The 20,073-nt window shown below is 45.2% G+C and overlaps 1 protein-coding gene across 5 annotated transcripts in view; it reads right to left on the bottom strand.

Moving 5' to 3' along the window:
* Nucleotides 1–5,573: 5,573 nt before the first annotated feature.
* LOC148508099 (uncharacterized) overlaps nucleotides 5,574–20,073 on the bottom strand; it is a 31,389-nt gene continuing 16,889 nt past the window's right edge. For 4 of the 5 annotated variants that reach the window (XM_088445263.1, XM_088445259.1, XM_088445262.1 and 1 more), the window contains 2 exons: nucleotides 9,590–9,797; nucleotides 5,574–8,657 (listed from right to left, as the gene is read on the bottom strand). In XM_088445263.1, coding sequence (XP_088301389.1) covers nucleotides 7,663–8,657; nucleotides 9,590–9,779 — 1,185 coding nt within the window. In that variant the 5' untranslated portion in view covers nucleotides 9,780–9,797 and the 3' untranslated portion in view covers nucleotides 5,574–7,662. The remainder of the gene's footprint in view (nucleotides 8,658–9,589; nucleotides 9,798–20,073) is intronic. The other variant, XM_088445261.1, reaches the window with a different exon arrangement.

Genomic DNA, 20,073 nt, shown 5'->3' on the forward strand with positions numbered 1-20,073 from the left:
AGTCTGTCGGCAGTCACATGGGTGTCATAGGTGGTGGAGCAGTGTGTGATCACTGCTGATTGGCTAAGCTCAGAGTCAGTCAGGGCAGTCACATGGGTGTCACAGGTGGTGGAGCAGTGTGTGTTCACTGTTGATTGGCTAAGCTCAGAGTCAGTCAGGGCAGTCACATGGGTGTCACAGGTGGTGGAGCAGTGTGTGTTCACTGTTGATTGGCTAAGCTCAGAGTCTGTCAGGGCAGTCACATGGGTATCACAGGTGGAGCAGTGTGATCACTGCTGATTGGCTAAGCTAGTCAGTAAAGTCACATGGGAGTCACAGGTGGTGGAGCAGTGTGCGCTCAGCCAGTCTGGCTGTAGCCATGAAGACTCCTGTGTAGAGACATCAGAACACACTGATATTTCATAACCAATGTTTAAAACTAAATGTTTTGTCACCAAAGCTAAATACATCGGCACTATCAATGTTTTCTTTATGTCCAATTCTTACTGTAATACAGACATCAGTAATAGTATCTAAGTTGTCATCAGAGAAAATGTGGAGACAATTTACCATAGATGGTTCCAGTGACAATTCCCAGCATCCTCCTCCAGTCCTCAGACCAAAGATGGGAATGTGCAGAGGGGCAGGTATATTAGTCCATGTATAAGGGGGAACTGTCCTATTATATCTGTATGACTGACATAGAACAGACACATTACTGACATAGGGAGACGCTGTGCCCATCAGAAAGGCTCAAACACAGGTCCTTGTACCCAATTACATAATCCCACATATGGGCTTTTATGGATCACCTGGTAGATTCTCCCATGTTATACATTTCTTCATTGCTGAACAATATCATATACTATACACTACATGGGAACCCTGGTATTACTATACTATACACTACACGGGAACCCCGGTATTACTATACTATACACTACACGGGAACCCCAGTATTACTATACTATACACTACACGGGAACCCCGGTATTACTATACTATACACTACACGGGAACCTCGATATTACTATACTATACACTACACAGAAACCCTGGTATTACTATATTATACACTAGATGGGAACCCCGGTATTACTATACTATACACTACACAGGAACCCTGTTATTACTATACTATACACTACACGGGAACCTCAGTATTACTATACTATACACTAGTAGAAAAGAGAGGGAGGTTTTAACCCCCTATTGTTTCTGAGCACACTGAATTATACTAGCAACAACATATGAACACTATATGGTAATAAAAATCAGAGATATTGGTTGCATGCATTTGCAAATACATGGGAAGCTGCTAGGCCTCGTCACGGCTGCTCTGTCACTAGCAGTCCCTAACACTAAGTGGTTCACTTCCGGGGTGCAGTGCACCCCAAAAAACGTCCAGCCCAGGACCCCCCTAGGGCATCACACAAAAATGGAAAAAGAGTGACAGTGCAGTGTAAAGTATAGATGTGTGCGAGTAATCAATAAGTGTGGAATGAGAGGTTAAAATATGTGAAAAAATACATGAATAATAAACAAACATAAAAGGTGATGTGAAAAGTAACTATGTGTATTAAGTGGTGATGCCCTGAGGCGGCCCAGCCAGAGTAGCCTCGGGGGGCCCTACGCCCAAACGCTCACCCCAAATGTAATATATACCAATTAAAGCTTCATAATAAAGGCACTTCTATTTTGGCACATGCCTAAATGCATCCAAATTGAGAGCCAGCTTACCTGGTAGTCACCCCTGGGCACTCCAACTAGCACTACAGGAACCAGCAAACACTACACGGGAACCACGGTATTACTATACTATACACCACACAGGAGCCCCGGTATTACTATACTATACACTACACGGGAACACTGGTATTACTATACTATGCACTACACTCGAACCCTGGTATTACTATACTATACACCACACAGAAACCCTGGTATTACTATATTATACACTAGATGGGAACCCCGGTATTACTATACTATACACTACACGGGAACCTCAGTATTACTATACTATACACTAGTAGAAAAGAGAGGGAGGTTTTAACCCCCTATTGTTTCTGAGCACACTGAATTATACTAGCAACAACATATGAACACTATATGGTAATAAAAATCAGAGATATTGGTTGCATGCATTTGCAAATACATGGGCAGCTGCTAGGCCTCGTCACGGCTGCTCTGTCACTAGCAGTCCCTAACACTAAGTGGTTCACTTCCGGGGTGCAGTGCACCCCAAAAAACGTCCAGCCCAGGACCCCCCTAGGGCATCACACAAAAATGGAAAAAGAGTGACAGTGCAGTGTAAAGTATAGATGTGTGCGAGTAATCAATAAGTGTGGAATGAGAGGTTAAAATATGTGAAAAAATACATGAATAATAAACAAACATAAAAGGTGATGTGAAAAGTAACTATGTGTATTAAGTGGTGATGCCCTGAGGCGGCCCAGCCAGAGTAGCCTCGGGGGGCCCTACGCCCAAACGCTCACCCCAAATGTAATATATACCAATTAAAGCTTCATAATAAAGGCACTTATATTTTGGCACATACCTAAATGCATCCAAATTGAGAGCCAGCTTACCTGGTAGTCACCCCTGGGAACTCCAACTAGCACTACAGGAACCAGCAAACACTACACGGGAACCCCGGTATTACTATACACTACACGGGAACCACGGTATTACTATACACCACACAGGAGCCCCGGTATTACTATACTATACACTACACGGGAACGCTGGTATTACTATACTATGCACTACACTCGAACCCTGGTATTACTATACTATACACCACACGGGAACCCCGCTATTACTATACTATACACTACATGGGAACCCCAGTATTACTATACTATACACGCAAACCCTGGTATTACTATACACCACACGGGAACCCTGCTATTACTATACTATACACTACACGGGAACCCCAGTATTACTATACTATACACGGGAACCCTGGTATTACTATACTATGCACTACACGCGAACCCTGGTATTACTATACTATGCACTACACGGGAACCCTGGTATTACTATACTATGCACCACACGCAAACCCTGGTATTACTATACACCACACGGGAACCCTGCTATTACTATACTATACACTACACGGGAACCCCAGTATTACTATACTATACACGGGAACCCTGGTATTACTATACTATGCACTACACGCGAACCCTGGTATTACTATACTATGCACTACACGGGAACCCTGGTATTACTATACACTACACAGGAACCCTGGTATTACTATACACTACACTTGTATTAATATAATTGTTTGGGGATGGGACACTGGCAGTTCAGATACCAGCGGTCAGAAAACCAACAGCAGCATCCAGCCAGAATCCCAATGGTAAGTACCCTAACCCTCCCCTCCTGCAGCCTAATCCTAATCCTCCCCCTATTGCCTAACCCTAATGCTTACCATCAGGTTGTCAGCAGTCAGGATTCTGGCACTGGAATTCTAACCATCAGTATCCTACCACTGGGATGCCAATTACATCCAAATATAATAATGTTTATAGGTATCTCCCTCATTCCCCCCACACCCCACCCTTTCCTTTATACCCAAGTTATCACTAAACACAGCAGTGAGGAAGAACTGTCTACATCAGAGTCATTTTATTGCAAGATTACAAGAATATAGTTTCCTTCTGTAGTAACACTTGGAATGTTAGTTATTGAATATTTAATACTACAGATTACTATATTATGTGAATGTTTTGCTGCTAGAATATGGCAACAAAAGCAGATTATAAAATGAGCAGCTGCTGTATCCAGCAAACCTGAGGGCAGACACACAAGCAGCAGATAAGGTGGGTGGAGTTGGAAATCTGTAACTAAAAAGAGAGAGAATGGTAACAGCAGCACAGAGTATTTCAGCTCATATAACTCCATTACAACTATGATCAGACAATGCTGAGATTTCTGCAGCTAGGTAACAGAACAGAGCAATGATGTGAGGCTCCCGGCATACTGGTGCAGTGACGCTGTGCTGTGTACCTGTATATGGATAACAGATCATACATCCAATGCTCAGAGATGTGCAGCATCCTGGCATTTTCCATCAGGTGGGGTCTGTACGTATTAGGAGCCATCCATGAGGAATAGCTGTCCTGGCTTTCTCTCTTTGGTATAATATGGTCCTTTCATTAAAGATGAGAGTAACATCCTGCACACAATAGTCCTGTAACATCCAGTTAATCATACAGAGCAATTCCGGTTATTATTCATGGCTTTGGTACAATTCATCATTTCTGTATTACTCATGTATTATAAGCTGCAGGATATGATACTCGCACAGTGCTGTCATTCCGTCCATGACACACATACAATAGAGATTACATATTATCTAAGACATATGTACTAACAAAATGCTGATATACTGTATATCATGATAGGAGGTAATAACAGGACAGGCCAGTGTATCCATGCAGGTGCCCATCAGAGAGCAAATCCCCAACACCAGAGCGGTGTCACAGTGACAGGAGACAGGAAAGAGGGGCACACGTGTAAGACAAAACCTTTCTTGTTTGGGTATGAGAAATGGATACTAAGACATTCACAGTATAATGGTACTAAAAGTAAAGTTAGGACAAAGTTAAAAACCAGGACAATAAAAAACTGCATAACAAGAACCTGGAATACAAAGAGCTGGTGCAACCCCAATATATAACTCTAATCACCAGTACCTAAAGTGACAGAGTAATACAGCTTTATGTCAGTTTATATCCAGTTCTGAATGAGTCTTGGTAATTGCAAACAAAAAGTATGGTGGTCGCTCACATCAACTTAATGACATTGCACAGGTGCTTGTAAAGGGCGGGGTTTACACTGAGCTACAGAAAAAAAAGGGATTTTCCCTCCAGCACACTGCAGCAAAATCAACAAAAATACTTGAATCCTACATGATAATAGAAATTCAGAGGTATTGGTTTACATACATTTGCAAATATATGAATAAGCGCTAGGCCATCGTCAAGGCTCCTCTATACCAGCGTCCCTAACATTATGGGGTTCACGTCCGAGACGCAGGGAACCCCAAAAGAATCCAGCCAAGGACTATCCCCAGGGCATCACACGAAAAATGGAAAAAAGGTGAAAGTGAAGTGTAAAGTATAGTTGTGTAAAGATAAATCAATAAGTGTTAATGGTAAGGGGTTAAAATTACATAAATAACAGACAAACAAATAGAAAGGTGATAAAAAAATATCCATGTGAATTAAGTGGTGATGCCCTGAAAAAAGGCCAGCTTGGAGCTTTTTGATACTAAAGTACAGCGCAGTATTAAAAGTATACTCCAGCACATCGTATACGAATATTATTCCCAATAATTACTGGGATACTCAGAATATACCAAAATACCTATGGTCAATCAAGATAATCATTATTTTCGTGCGGGTTGTGAGGTTATAAATCACACTTGATTTATCCTATATGATATGTATATCAACAATACTAGAGCTGACTGAGGGCATTTGATCTTAACATCGACAGTGCTTTATTAAAACTGTATATTCATACAGGGTGCACATCAACATTCTTATAATCAGCATTGCTGCATATATCATCACAGTAAAAAGGAAGTGCACTGCATATTTTATGGTATGGATTAACCAGTACTGTATAGAATTAAGAACGTAGAAGCTGTCCGAATGTTCAGATATTTCCTCACATACTTAAGTTCAATGCTCCTGCCAGCAGGATATATATTCAGAAGGAATCGTGCTTAATGCACAAAAGCACATTTTCACTATAATTTTTATTTGCGCATTATAGCAGCACACAGCGGATTTTGTGACATCACTGTGCTGTTTTAAATACAGTACAGAATAATATTATTATCAACTTTGTAAACAGTGACATCGAGTGTTTCATAATATGGCAGCACATTTAAACTTAAAGTGATTTGAATTGCAACAGCATTGCAATACTAGAGAACTGATACTTAGTGGATACCTTTTGTAACACAGTCATCACAACTTTTGGATACATCATTCCACACAGGCTGAAATGTCTGCCTGTTTCATTGTCAGACTCTCAGTGTAAAGTAGTAATACAACAATAACGAGGATTATTGATCTAACTGAACTCGCAGTAATATTGGGACAATAAATGACACATATTTAACTTATTTTATTTCATTTTTATATCTTTTTTTCATATTTCACGTTAGTAGTTTTTGTATATTTTATTACAATTAATTAAAGGTTATATTTTATACACATTTATTTCAGTGCGCCAACAAAGAGGACATTCTTTTGTTTTTTCGTCTTTGGATTTCCATAAAACCTGGCCTGTAATAGAGGAGTTTGGGAAACTCTGATCTGATAGAAAAGGAAACTGAAAGCCATTACATGAGGAACCTTTTGGAGCCCTATGTTGGTGACATCCGTGTGGATCGACGCAATGACGATAGTTACGCAGATAGAGCAAATGTTTGCCTGCATATAAGCCACACTGCGCACACAACGCGATCACATTGTGATTACAGACGCACAGAAAAATACATCACATAGTGAGTGGCAGGGTGACAGCATTTGGGGGAGGTAAGGGGGGTGGACAAAAAACTGCAGGCGTGTCTATCTGTGTGATCGCCATGTCATGCAGCTGTGTCTGTCCGTGTGATCGCCATGTCCTGCAGGCGTGTGTCCGTGTGATCGCCATGTCCTGCAGGCGTGTGTGTCCGTGTGATCGCCATGTCATGGGCGTGTATAAATTAGTCATAGCGATGGCAGCTGCAGCATGAGACCTCTCTGCGTGTCAGGAGAGCTGCACTGTTTGCGGCTGGTCAGACCTGATGTAAATGCTGCGTGACAGCTTGATGTGCGGCGATGGTACCGGTGAATACACAGGACAGAGACATTGGATGATAAAGAGAAGGCAGCAGTGGGCGTGGTTATGGCGGCTGTGCCTCGGCATTAGCATATTTTAGCAATTGTGATACATAAGAGACTGCAGCTGCATTCCGCTGCTGACTAAGGCCCATGGGGGGAGATGTAAGACGCTCAGAAGCAGTATCAGTGCACGTTATGTGTGCTGATAACGCTTCTACCTGAAATATACCGCTTCAACCCGATGACATTTGGCTATGCACCCCTATCATTATCGGCGCTGCTATCTACAAGATAGCAGCGCCGATAGACGGGGCCATGTATGAACGTCAGATCGCCTGACAGTTCGGCCTGCTGTAGCTGTTGCTACCGATAGCTACAGCCTGGCGCTGCCCTGTCCCTGCTGCGGGGGGCTTCCGGCTGCACGCAGGGATCTCGCGATACCTACGAGATCCCGCACATGGTTAGTGGAGCAGGCCGGGACTGAGACACAGCGCATCAGCACTAGGCTAATGCGCTGTGGCCTTTAGCGGGTAGCGCCGGAGGGGGGGAGTTAACGCTCCTCCTCTCCGGCCCATCTCATCGGTAGTGCTTCCTGCTTCGCCTCGGTAAAGAGGCGAAGCACGAAGCGTTATAGCGGCACGTTAAGTGCCGCTATAATACATCTACCCCATTGTGTGATAATGCAAATGTAATTTACCCTTCATTAAGCAGGAACAGCAATCTAGGCTAACATTGTATTTATGCTTGTTTGAAAACTTTCAACAAAATTACAGTAATACAATTGCCTCTGCAGTTTCTATATATTTCTAGACCTTCATACATATTATTTTTCTCCTGTGTGATGGTTTTGATGACTAAAAAGAGCGGATTTCTTTGTAAAACATTTCCCACACTCAGAGCATGGAAATGGTTTCTCACCTGTGTGACTTCTCTGATGTGTAACGAGATGCGATTTCTGTGTAAAACATTTTTCACACTCAGGGCATGGAAATGGCTTCTCACCTGTGTGACTTCTCTGATGTGTAACAAGATATGATTTCTGTATAAAACATTTCCCACACTCAGGACATGGAAATGGCCTCTCATCTGTGTGACTTCTCTGATGTGTAACAAGATATGATTTCTGTGCAAAACATTTCCCACACTCAGTACATGGAAATGGTTTCTCTCCTGTGTGACGTCTCTGATGTGTAATTAGATCTGATTTCTGTATAAAACATTTCCCACACTCAGGACATGGAAATGGCCTCTCATCTGTGTGACTTCTCTGATGTGTAACAAGATATGATTTCTGTGCAAAACATTTCCCACATTCAGAATATGGAAATGGTTTCTCACCTGTGTGTTTTCTCTGATGTACATCAAGTGTTCCCTGCTGTAGAAAACATTTCCCACATTCGGAACATGAATATGACCTCTCACCTGTGTGAATCATTGTATGTCTAGTAAGAGCTCCTCTCTGTGTAAAATATTTCCCACACTCAGAACATAGAAAAGGTCTCTCAGCAGCGTGAACTCTCTTCTGATGTATAGAAAGACTGATCTGCTTGGTAAAACCTTTTCCGCATTCAGAAAATGACAATGATTTATCACCTGTGTGATCTGAGCTGTGTGTAACACTACTGGTAGTATCAGGGGAGCCTTCCTCATGGTTAGAGGGATCAGATGATATATCTGCACTGTGAGATGCTGGCTGTATACTGGGGATAATAGGGTTTTCTCCTAGAGAGTCCTGTGAGAAGTTATTATCGTCTAGGTCACAATCTGGAGATAATATGAGACGTCTCCCCGAGTTATTCTTGCTTCTGTGTCCATCTGCTGGGAACAGAATAATTATATGGGAATTAGCGCCCCTGCAGAGCTATACCATACTGTGTAACTATAATAAGACGTGCCCGGCTGTACCCAAACATCTCGATACTGTGTAACTTTAAAAAGACGTGCCCGGCTGTACCCCAACATCTCCATACAGTCAGTGGCCATGATTGTGGAAGTTTCCAGAGCAATTCAATTTAGCGCGGTGTTAAGTCGGAGAATGCTGGTTCTCACGACTTAACCTGGGTGTTTAGTCGTGAGAACCGACATTCTCCGACTAAAGTGTCGGCTGTGAGGCTGTTAGTGCTGCACTAAGCTTCTCCTCGCACCCTCAGAAACATTGCGCTATATTGAATGGCAGCCAATTACTTCATCATGTATTTGCTGATTTTTGTCATGAGGAGGTTTAGGGTGTAGGTGTAACACTGGCCGGGGAGTAGTCACAAAAAAATACAAAGGGGAGATGTACCACACCTCTGGATCTCCATCTCAGTATGTGTAACAGAGTGCAGGCATGGTCTATACATTATATCACACACAGGTCATACTAGCTGCATCCTGCTGTGTTCACACACTCTCCAGATCTCCATCTCAGTATGTGTAACAGAGTGCAGGCATGGTCTATACATTGTATCACACAGGTCATACTAGCTCTGTCCTCACAATTTCCGAATCTCCATCTCAGTATAGGATATACACTAGAGAATGTGGGGAGGAGACTGGTCATATCTTTGGGCTGGTAACTCAAAGTGACATGATGTGAGGGGGAGAGCAGGAGTCTAATAGGGGTGGGTGGCTCCCGTCTCCCCCACTGGGTAGATACATTTCCCTCATTAGTCTGTACTGACAGAGGAGGGTGTAGGATAAGAAATTCCTGTAGTGATTGAGCTAGAAGAATATGTGACTCTTTTTTGTAATAAGAGTTTATTACTCACCTGTGCTGATATCTGTAGTGATGTCTTCCTCCTTACACTGTTGATCACCCCTCACATACGTCTCTTCTTCTTCCTCTATATCTTCTACCTTAATATCAGTCACATACATCTCTTCTTCTCCCTCTGTATCTTCTGCCTGTAGATCAGTCACATACGTCTCTTCTTTTCCCTCTATATCTTCTGCTTTCATATTAGCAAGATCTTCACTCTAAATGACCCATAAAATAATCAAGTTTAATTTCACACACAGATTCCCTATAGATCATGCAATGACAGTCACGTTAGTACCTCTAGAGTCATGTCCTGTATTATTACTATACAGTGATCGCAAAATACGCGCTATAGCACGTATTTACACGAGATGGGCAATGAGGGACTCACTTTTTCAGAATGAGTGAGTCCTGCAGGATGCACTGTGTACGCGCCGCAACAGCCGCCCAGTATCTTCCCAAACAAATTGGCTTTGGGCGGCTGCGTCTCCTCGTCCAATGAGGTGTATGCCCCCCCCGTAGGGACCAAATGTTTTCTCTGAAAATTGTTGTGAAATGTAGGCTCTATTTAATACCCTGAAATGAACCTCTTGAAGTATTGCGGTACCCAAAAATCACATTGTGGAATCAATATGCAAAAGAAGCTCTGTAGGGCAAGGGAAAGAGGGACAAACTCTAGTCCAACTAGCATAGGAAACTTTCCACATGTGAATAATATCTCCCTTAATAAGGAGGTTATACAGTAATTTGGTATGATAAGCATTACAAAGGAAACCAATTAATCAGATGTATCTCGGGAGGAAAAAGCTTTAGGTTATGTTTGTATGTAGTGATGCAGTTGTAGGTACATAACAAAACATTAGAGATATTATACGTCGTTGGAAGGCCAGAAAACATTTTAATACGACCACCCGGATCACACACATCTCATCATCAGTGTTCCCTTCCGGCCCCACTCAGAAAAGTAGGTGTTATCATAAGCTGGAGTGACAGAAGGGTTATGGGGATGAAAGGGGTATACCACCAATCATGTTTCAATTTCCGGTTAACTGAGATTCAAGCAAACTAAGTATCTCTGAACAAGGGGTTCAACCATATCGATAAAGGGATAGAAGCCTTAGGATAATGCAATAAAGCACTTGGTGAATAGGGTGCAAAGGGCGCATTTTCAACTGCCAAAGATGTATACACACAGCGATTTAAAAACCAAATCAGATATATACCTGAAAAAGACTAATAATGAAAAAGACTTCAGGTCTGGAACACCTAGGCCGCCCTCTTTATGGGGTAGGCGGAGTTTGGCCATAGAAATTCTAGGGCAATAGCCAACGGCTCAAGTCCAAGCGTGAACAGCAGCGGTGAGAGTGACAGCCCTGACTGGTGCCCCGTTGTATAGGAAATGGATCAGATATATAACCGTTGTGGGCAATTCGCGACGTAGAGTTCGCATATAGGGAGCAGATAATGTCAATAAAATCAGCATCAAACCCAAATTTATACAACGTATGGAATAGATGATCTTAGGACATCAGGTCTAAGGATTGTTCAGCATTAAATAATAGGATTGTATTTAAGCTGTTAGCCCCCTATACACAAATCCAATGAGCCGCCGTCAGTACCCTACGTATATTAGTTACCGAATACCTGCCCCATATGAACCCAGTCTGGTCCTCATGGATTAATACAGGCAACGCCAATTTCACCTGCTCAATAGGATTTTATAGTCAATATTAAAGGAGGGAGATACGCCTATATGAGCCAGAATATTCCAGATCTTTGCCCGGTTTGGGTAAAACTAAGAATCGCTGAATTAAAATATAAAGGTAATAGTAGGAGTGTAATTGTGGGGGGGCTATGGTTGACCAAAAAGAATCTTGGGTTTGCTCATCAGGATCTGATGAAGTATATAAAGAGGTATAAATGTACAGAACACATCTACTATTTTCTTGCTGGAAGTATAAGCTCCACTAGGCATACGCAGCATTTTAATGAAAACAGAAGGATGCGGCCTTTCAACAGGTTAGACAACAACCGGCCAGTCCTGTTGCCGTACTTATAATATTGGAATTCCTTATGAAGGGTAAAGGGATCCCCCATGTCAGTCAGGATCCCATCAAAATGAACTTTTTGTTCCAAATATGCTGCCTATGGGCTGGGGTAGGAGAGGACTTAAATACATGAAAAGATTTGGTGAGCGCCTGCTGAGCAGATTTAAAAACTCTCTTACAATTATTAACCACATAAGATATTATATCCCCTCTAATCACGGCCTCCGAGGCCTGCCAAAATAACAAGGGGTTGTCCTCTTTATGGGAAAGGTTATCATGCTTGTAGGTTTGCCAAGACGATTCCACCTGGTCACGAAATTCTATAGATGAAAGTAAATATGTGATGGGAACCTCCATTGTTTGAAAGGTTCTCTATAATTTCATTGCTAGAGTAGCCCATACTAGCACGTGGTCAGAAAGACAGATGGGTTCAATTTCACTCTCAAAAAGAAAGAATCTGATACTAGTACAGGTTGAGTCTCCCATATCCAAATATTCCGAAATACGGAATATTCCGAATTACGGAATAATTTTGGCATGACTGAGATAATAAAACCTTTGATTTTTGATGGTTCAATGTACACAAACTTTGTCTAAGGCAAAAATTATTAAAAATATGGTATAAAATTACCTCCAGGCTGTGTGTATAGGGTGTAAATGAAACATAAATTTATTTCATGTATGTACACAAACTTTGCTTGAGCCACAAAATTATTGAAAATATTGTATAAAATGACCTGCAGGCTGTGTGTATAAGGTGCATATAACACATATATGCATTCTGTGTGTATATTGGGGTCCCATTCCCAAGAAATTTCATTATGATATGCAATTATTCCAAAATACGGAATATTCCGTTATCCAAAATACCCCTGGTCCCAAGCATTTTGGATATGGGAGACTCAACCTGTATATAGTCCAGTGATTTTCAACCTTTCTCAACCCGAGGCACACTACGCAAGATTTAAAAGTTGCCAAGGCAAACCATCTGGCGATGTGGCGTACGCGACCTATGAAAATACATACATATTGGCCTCCACAGGAACAAAACACACTACATTGGCCTCCTCGGGAACAAAACACACTACATTGGCCTCCTCAGGAATAAAACACACTACATTGGCCTCCACAGGAATAAAACACACTACATTGGCCTCCACAAGAACAAAACACACCACATTGGCCTCCATAGGAATAAAACACTACATTGGCCTCCTCAGGAATAAAAACACACTACATTGGCCTCCACAGGAACAAAACACACTACATTGGCCTCCAAAGGAATAAAACACACTACATTGGCCTCCAAAGGAATAAAACACACTACATTGGCCTCCCCAGGAACAAAATTAGGATTTTGGTACTTACCGATAAATCCCTAAATAAAAAACTACTGGTAGCTAGCTCCTCCCCCTCTATACCCCCCCCCAGGTCAGTCTAAAAACAACTGTGTCCGAGGGGAGCTGGAAAGTAAGGAGAAGGAGACAGAAAAGCTACCTTAATCACATATACATAAGAAAACAAACATATACATGAAAACAAGAACAGTCCAGTCAGACAACTTAAACGCAAACCAGCGTCTGAACCTGTAAAACAGTAACAATGCAGGTAGAACAGCGCAGGGTGCGCGTCCAGTGTCCCCTGTGGAATCGGAGAAATGGATTTATCGGTAAGTACCAAAATCCTAAATTTCTCCTTCATCCACCAGGGGATACTGGAGCCTTAGTACAATGGGGACGTCCCAAAGCTTACATCCCGGGTGGGAGAGCGCTGAGAGCCCTGCAACACCGCACGGCCAAACTCCGAAGCGGAGGCCGCAAAAGTATCAAAACGATAGAATCTTAGGAAGGTATGCTTGCCTGACCAAGTGGCTGCTCTACAAAGCTGGTTTAAGGAAACCCCACGAGCAGCCGCCCATGAAGGACCTACCGAACGCGTTGAATGCGCCATAATAGGACCTGGTGGTTGTTTGGAAGCCACCACGTAAGCTTGTCTGATAGTGAAGCGAATCCATCTAGAAATGGTCTGTTTGGAGGCCGGCCAACCTGGACGGGCCACATCAAACCGAATAAACAAAGCATCGGATTTACGGAGGGAAGCAGTCCTGTCAACGTAAATCCCGAGTGCTCTGACTACATCCAAGGATCTTGAATTTGAAGAGTCATCCTTAAACACCGGAACCACGATAGGCTGGTTTATATGAAAGGCCGTCACCACTTTGGGGAGAAAATCCCTTTGAGTACACAGCTCCGCCCTATCTTCGTGGAAAATAAGGTAAGGAGGGCGGCAGGATAAAGCACTGAGTTCTGACACACGCCTTGCCGAAGCGAGTGCCAACAGCAGAACCACCTTCCAGGTTGAGTACTTTATCTCCACTCTCTGTAATGGCTCAAAAGTATCAGACTGGAGGAAAGCCAACACCAAATCTAAATCCCATGGTGCCGTGGGAGGGACAAAATGGGGTAGAATCCTGACAACTCCTTGGAGAAAAGTCTGTATATCCGGAAGCAAAGACAATTTTCTCTGAAAGAAAATTGGCAACGCGGATACCTGTACCTTTAACGAACCAAGACGAAGGCCTGCTGTGAGACTAGCCTGAAGAAAAAGAAGGAGACGTGATACTTTAAAGACTGACGGAGAAGAATGACGTCTCTCACACCAAGCAACATATGCAGTAGTAATGTTGAGAAGTGACTTCTTTCCTAGCCCGAATTATTGTGGGAATCACACTAGACGGAATACCCTTTTTCCTGAGGACGGCCCTTTCAGTAGCCAGGCCGTCAAACGAAGCCGCCTTAAGTCGTGATAAACAAACGGGCCCTGAAGAAGGAGGTCGTCCTGAAGAGGCAGTGGCCACGGCTCGTCTATTAACAGATTCTGTATCTGGGAGTACCACGCTCGTCTGGGCCAATCTGGTGCTATCAAGAGCACCTTGATCCCTTCTCGCTTGATTCTTTGAAGCAAGCGGGGAATGAGCGGAAACGGAGGGAATAGGTAGATGTAATGAAACTTCCACGGAGCAGTCAGTGCGTCCACTGCAGCTGCCCGTGGGTCCCTTGTTCTGGAGTAGTAAAGTGGTAATTGGTGGTTTAACCTTGACGCCATAAGGTCGGCTTGAGGACAGCCCCACCTCAGAGTTAGTTGCTGGATCACCTGAGGATTGAGCGACCATTCCCCTGGATGAACGTCCTGCCGACTGAGGTAGTCGGCCTCCCAGTTTTCTACTCCTGGGATGAAGATTGCAAGAGGATGCTCTGAGTTAAGTGAATGTCCCTTAAAAGCCGAGCTTCCGATGAGGCTTATATCAAGAGATCGTCTAAGTATGGAACAATGACGGCCCCCTGACCATGCAGCAGGGCCATCATTTCCGCCATAACTTTTGTGAATACTCTTGGAGCTGACGAAAGTCCGAAAGGTAGGGCCTGGAATTGAAAATGCAAGTCTAGGACCGCAAAACAAAGGAAGGCCTGATGGGGGGGCAAGATGGGGATGTGGAGATAAGCATCCTTTATGTCTAAGGACACTAAAAACTCGTTCCTGTCGAGACCCGCTATAACGGATTGGAGAGATTCCATCTTGAATTTGAAAACTCGAAGATGAGGGTTTAAATCCTTGAGATTGAGTATGGGTCTCATGGAGCCGTCCGGTTTGGGCACTACAAACAGGCTGGAATAAAAGCCTTGACCTCTCTGGTGGGTCGGAACATTCACTATTACCTGAGACAATAACAGCTTTTGTATTGCCTTCTGAATCTCTCGTGTTTCTGCAACCAGAGGTAAACCGGTTTTGAAAAAACGAGAAGGAGGTTGGATCCTGAAGTCCAACTTCAGGCCGTGAATAATGATGTCCCTGACCCAGGCGTCCTGGCAAGACTGGATCCAAATCTCCTTGAAACGTAAAAGGCGCGCCCAAACCGCAGGATCCCCCAAATGAGAAGGAAGGACGTCACGCGGCAGGCTTGGCAGCTGCCTTGTCCTGCTGTGTGTTGGAGGCGGCTGATGCCGAAGTTCTACCTCGACCTCTGGAACCTCTGGAAAAGGCCGGAGCTCCTCTGGAACGCCCTCTAAATCTTCCAGAGGCACGAAAGGACCGAAAGGAGGGACCTGCTAAAGGTCTTCTAGTAGGAGGAGCTGCAGATGGTAGGTAAGTGGATTTCCCACCTGTAGCTTGCGAGATCCACTTATCTAACTCCGATCCGAAAAGTACCTCCCCAGTAAAAGGGCCTCTACCGCTCTCTTGGACTCTGCATCTGCTTGCCATTTACCCAGCCACAGAGTCCTTCTAGCAGACATAGCTAATTCTGAAGATCTGGCTGATAGATTACAAATGTCCTTAGACGCTTCTCCAAGGAATGCAGCCCACTCTGCAATCTTTTCGGCTAACTGAATTAGGTCAGTTTGCGTACCTGTCTTAATCCCCTCTGCCAGCTGCAGCGCCCAGGCTTCAATGGCCTTATTTACCCAACAACTAACTAGTGCTGGACGCATTAAAACCCCTGCAACTGTATATAAGGATTTTAATGTGTGTTCCATCCTCCTATCCGAGGTTTCCTTTAGGGAAACCGCGCCAGGCACCGGAAGCACCGTTTTCTTGGAAAGACGGGCTACTGACGGGCCCACTGCTGGAGGAGTTTCACATAATCTCCTACTGTCAGGTGGAAAGTGATAAGACAAATATTTCTTAGAAATTTAAAATTTTTTGTCTGGGTGTTTCCATGCGGAAGCAAGAATCTCATCCAGCTCTTCCGCTGCTGGAAAAGTAACAGACTGTTTAAATCTTTTACCGAAAATAGATGGTTTTTCAGTAACCTCTAAATCCTCTACATGTAACACCTGGCGTACTGCTGTAATTAAAGCATCCACGCCCTGAGATGCAGGTTCAGGGTCCTCAGGAATGTAAAATTTCCTCTTCCTGAACCTCGCCGTCTTCAGGGTCCTGCAACTCCTCAACCTCTGATTCATCCCAGTGTAAGGGGTTATGAATCAATCTCTTACTAAGGATCTGAGCAGGAGAAGAAGCAGGCGGAGCCTGGGACATTGCTTTTGTAAGTCCCTCAACAGATCTGGCCAGAGAGCGAGCCCAATCTGGTTCAGCTGCTGTCTGTCTTAGCCTCTCCCTGTCCTTGCGAGCTGCTTCCAGCTCTGATGACAGATTTGATATAACTGATGTCAATTGATCAGACCACATAGGCTGAACTACAAGATCAGTATCTTGAGGCAGAGACACACATTTGTCACACAGTAAGGAAGTATTAGACTGTCCCTGTGTGAATTTCTCACCACAAGTCTTGCAAGAAAAAGACTTTTGGGCAGCTTTAGACCCCTTGGTAGACATGTCTATAGCACAGACACCACACACAGGGCCGTAGGGAGGGTGGTGCTGCCGGTGCCTCCGCACAGGGCGGAATCCTCCAGCGGCACCGGCCACACACTTCTCTGCGCCGGAGGTCTGCAGATAGAGACCTCCGGCAGTGGTGCGCGCCGCACATTGAATGTCGGCGCAGGATCCCACCCTCCCTCCTCCCCTCGGAAGGGTAAGCGCTCGGGGTGGGAGGAGGGGGGCGGAGAGGGAGTGAGAGGGGTGGCAGTGGTGCACAGGGTGCACTGCCGTCTAGCTACGGTGCTGACCACACACACACACACACACACAGAGAGAAAAGGGCAGTAAGACTGCAATAACAGATTATACAATCACACCCACAGAGACCCTGCTGAAAGGGGCATAGAGGGAGATAAACTATGATCTTTGCAGCACTAACAGAATAGTGCTGATAACAAGAAAAAAACTGCAAGTGCTGATACACAGAGTACTAGCCTGACTCCTGACACAGCTCTCTGTACAGTCTGCACCCTGTAGTGCGTGTAAAATGGCCACCAGCGTCCTTCTGGAAGCGCTGAGGCTACGGGGAGGCAGGAGCAGAAGGAAGACTTAGGCTCCGCCCCCCCGCTATGGCGCTCTCAGCGCTAGCAGAGCGCACAATGGATGCCCGCCTAAACACTTGTCCTGGCTCCTCTGCTAACCAGAGGCGGGCATGTGCTACGGGGTCCCGTGACGTGCACTGCATGCAGCGCGTCTTTGGGCACCCCAGAGACTGAGGTCTCTGTAGCAGGAGACCTCAGCGCAAACCGCATGCAGCAGCGGTGAGGTCTCCCCAGCAGCTCCATCGGCGCAGACAGGCAGGGGCGGTCTGTCCTCTTGCTGATTGCAGATCTTGTAAAAAACTTTTCAGAGCCCTAAGGAGGCTTATGTTCAGCTCCCAGGGCACATTTTTTATATTGACCTGGGGGGGGGCATAGAGGGGGAGGAGCTAGCTACCAGTAGTTTTTTATTTAAAGGTGCCAGCTCCCGGTTAACCCACTCCTATACCCCATTGTACTAAGGCTCCAATCACACTACATTGGCTTCCACAGGAACAATATACAATAAATACATTGGCCTCCACAGGAATCAAAACACACTTAATTGTCCCCAGAGAAATAACACACACATACATTGGCCCCCAGAGGAATAAAATGCACATACATTAATCCCCACAGAAAAAAAAATTATATTGGTTGGCCCCCACAGAAACAAAAGCAATACATTGCTCCCCCCAGGAAAAACAATCAATCACATTGGCTGGCCACACAGAATAAATATAAACTACATTGCTCCCCCCCAAAAAAACAAAAAAAACATTGGATGGCCACCACAAAAAAATATAAGTCATATTGCCCCCCTCCAAATATTTAAAACCATTGGCTGCGCTCACAGAAAAATATCAACCACCAGTGATCGCAAATATGCGCTATAGCGCGTACTTTACTCGGAATTGCAGACAGGGGACTCACTTTTAAAAAGTCTGGGTCTCCGGGGATGCGCTGTGCTGTGGACAATCCCTGACAGGCTGTCAGGGATTGGCCGCAGCACATTGTATCCCCAGGGACCCGGAACACCTGCCCTGCAGATAAAAAACAGAGCTGTCATTCAAATAGACGCCGGTCGTGGGCCAATTGGAGCTCGCAGACCGGCAGTCAATCAGCAGCAGCTGCTGGTCCGCGAGCCCTGATTAGCTGGTTAGAATGACGGTGGCGCTGTCTTGAAGTGCTCTCGCGAGATCTTCTGCATGGACTCCTGGAAGCTCCACTCCAGTCGATGTTTGGCCAGTGCGCATGCGCACGAGGGAGCCGGCTTCCTCGTGCGCATGCCTGAGACCCGCTACGACAGACAGCGCCGGTTGTAGCGGGTCTCTTTCCAAAGGGGGCGAGCTGTCGATGTTGATTGACAGCTCGCCCCGTATGGAAGGCGGGCCGGGGGGGTGGCAGCCCAAACGGAGGCATTCCCATGGGAACGCCTACCGTTTGGGGGATGCCCCACTGACATCACTAGTGATGTCAGTGCAGAGCTTCCGGCTCTGACAGAGCCAGAAGCTCTCCGGGGCTTACGACAAGTGAGACCCTACCCTAGGGTCTCGTCGTAAGCCCCGATGGTCTCTGACCATCGCGACCATCACCCGAGCGGTCGTTAGAGCTGTGGGTGTAAACCCACAGCCTAACAACCGAAACAGAGGCGGGCGGTCAGGATGCAAGCGGCCGCCCAGTTTCTGAGCGACCGCTTGCATCCTCCGACCGCCTCTGAATGAGGGCCGGGGTTCCAAACCAGATCAGACCTGGAATTTAGCCGGCGCCGACCCAGGATATTCCCGAGTTGGCACCGTTCACACCAGAGCCGGGTCTGCAGTGACAGGCACCGGAAGCACCGTTTTCTTGGAAAGACGGGCTACTGACGGGCCCACTGCTGGCTCTTCCGGCGTGGAAATGGACGCTTGGAGATGACATAATCTCCAAGCACCACTGAAGCTGGCCAATCCGACACGCTCCAGGTTATCGTGACCTGGATCGCGCCGTTTACACTGCAGGGTTTCATGGGTCATTCCCATGTTAAACCCTGCAAGTTACCTGGGTTGGATTGCCGGGTCACTCGACATGTGATTAAAAACTCATAGAGGACTTCCGGTGGGCGGAGCATCGTGCATGGCCGCTTTTTACTGAAGCTCCTATACCTTACATAGAATCCTGTGCAATCCTCACTCAGAATTTCTATTTCTATAAAGCAACTTTCAATAATCTATTGTCTAAAGGTGTTAGGTTGCCGAAGGATTACTTATTTTGGTAAGAGTCTTTTGATTCCACCGGATTTCAGCCCTTAACTAAGTGGCGTTCATGGCCGCCTGAAATTCAGGCGCGAATTCCAGGCTCCTTCCCACACCCCTAAGAAGCCGGAGAACAATCCTCCCTTACCACCTTGTTTGCGGTGCCCTCTCTTCAAGCCGCTACTACTGGCTGCTCATATTCCACAAGACCTCTCCTGATACAGTTGGGTTTTGTCTGATACCCGCGGAGGTGCGCTGACTGATACACGGCACGACGGAGGGATCGGCTTGGCGGCTGGCCTCCATTACTGCTGC

This window comes from Taudactylus pleione, unplaced genomic scaffold (assembly GCF_031769625.1).
Source record: "Taudactylus pleione unplaced genomic scaffold, aTauple2 ptg000377l, whole genome shotgun sequence".
Taxonomy (NCBI): domain Eukaryota; kingdom Metazoa; phylum Chordata; class Amphibia; order Anura; family Myobatrachidae; genus Taudactylus; species Taudactylus pleione.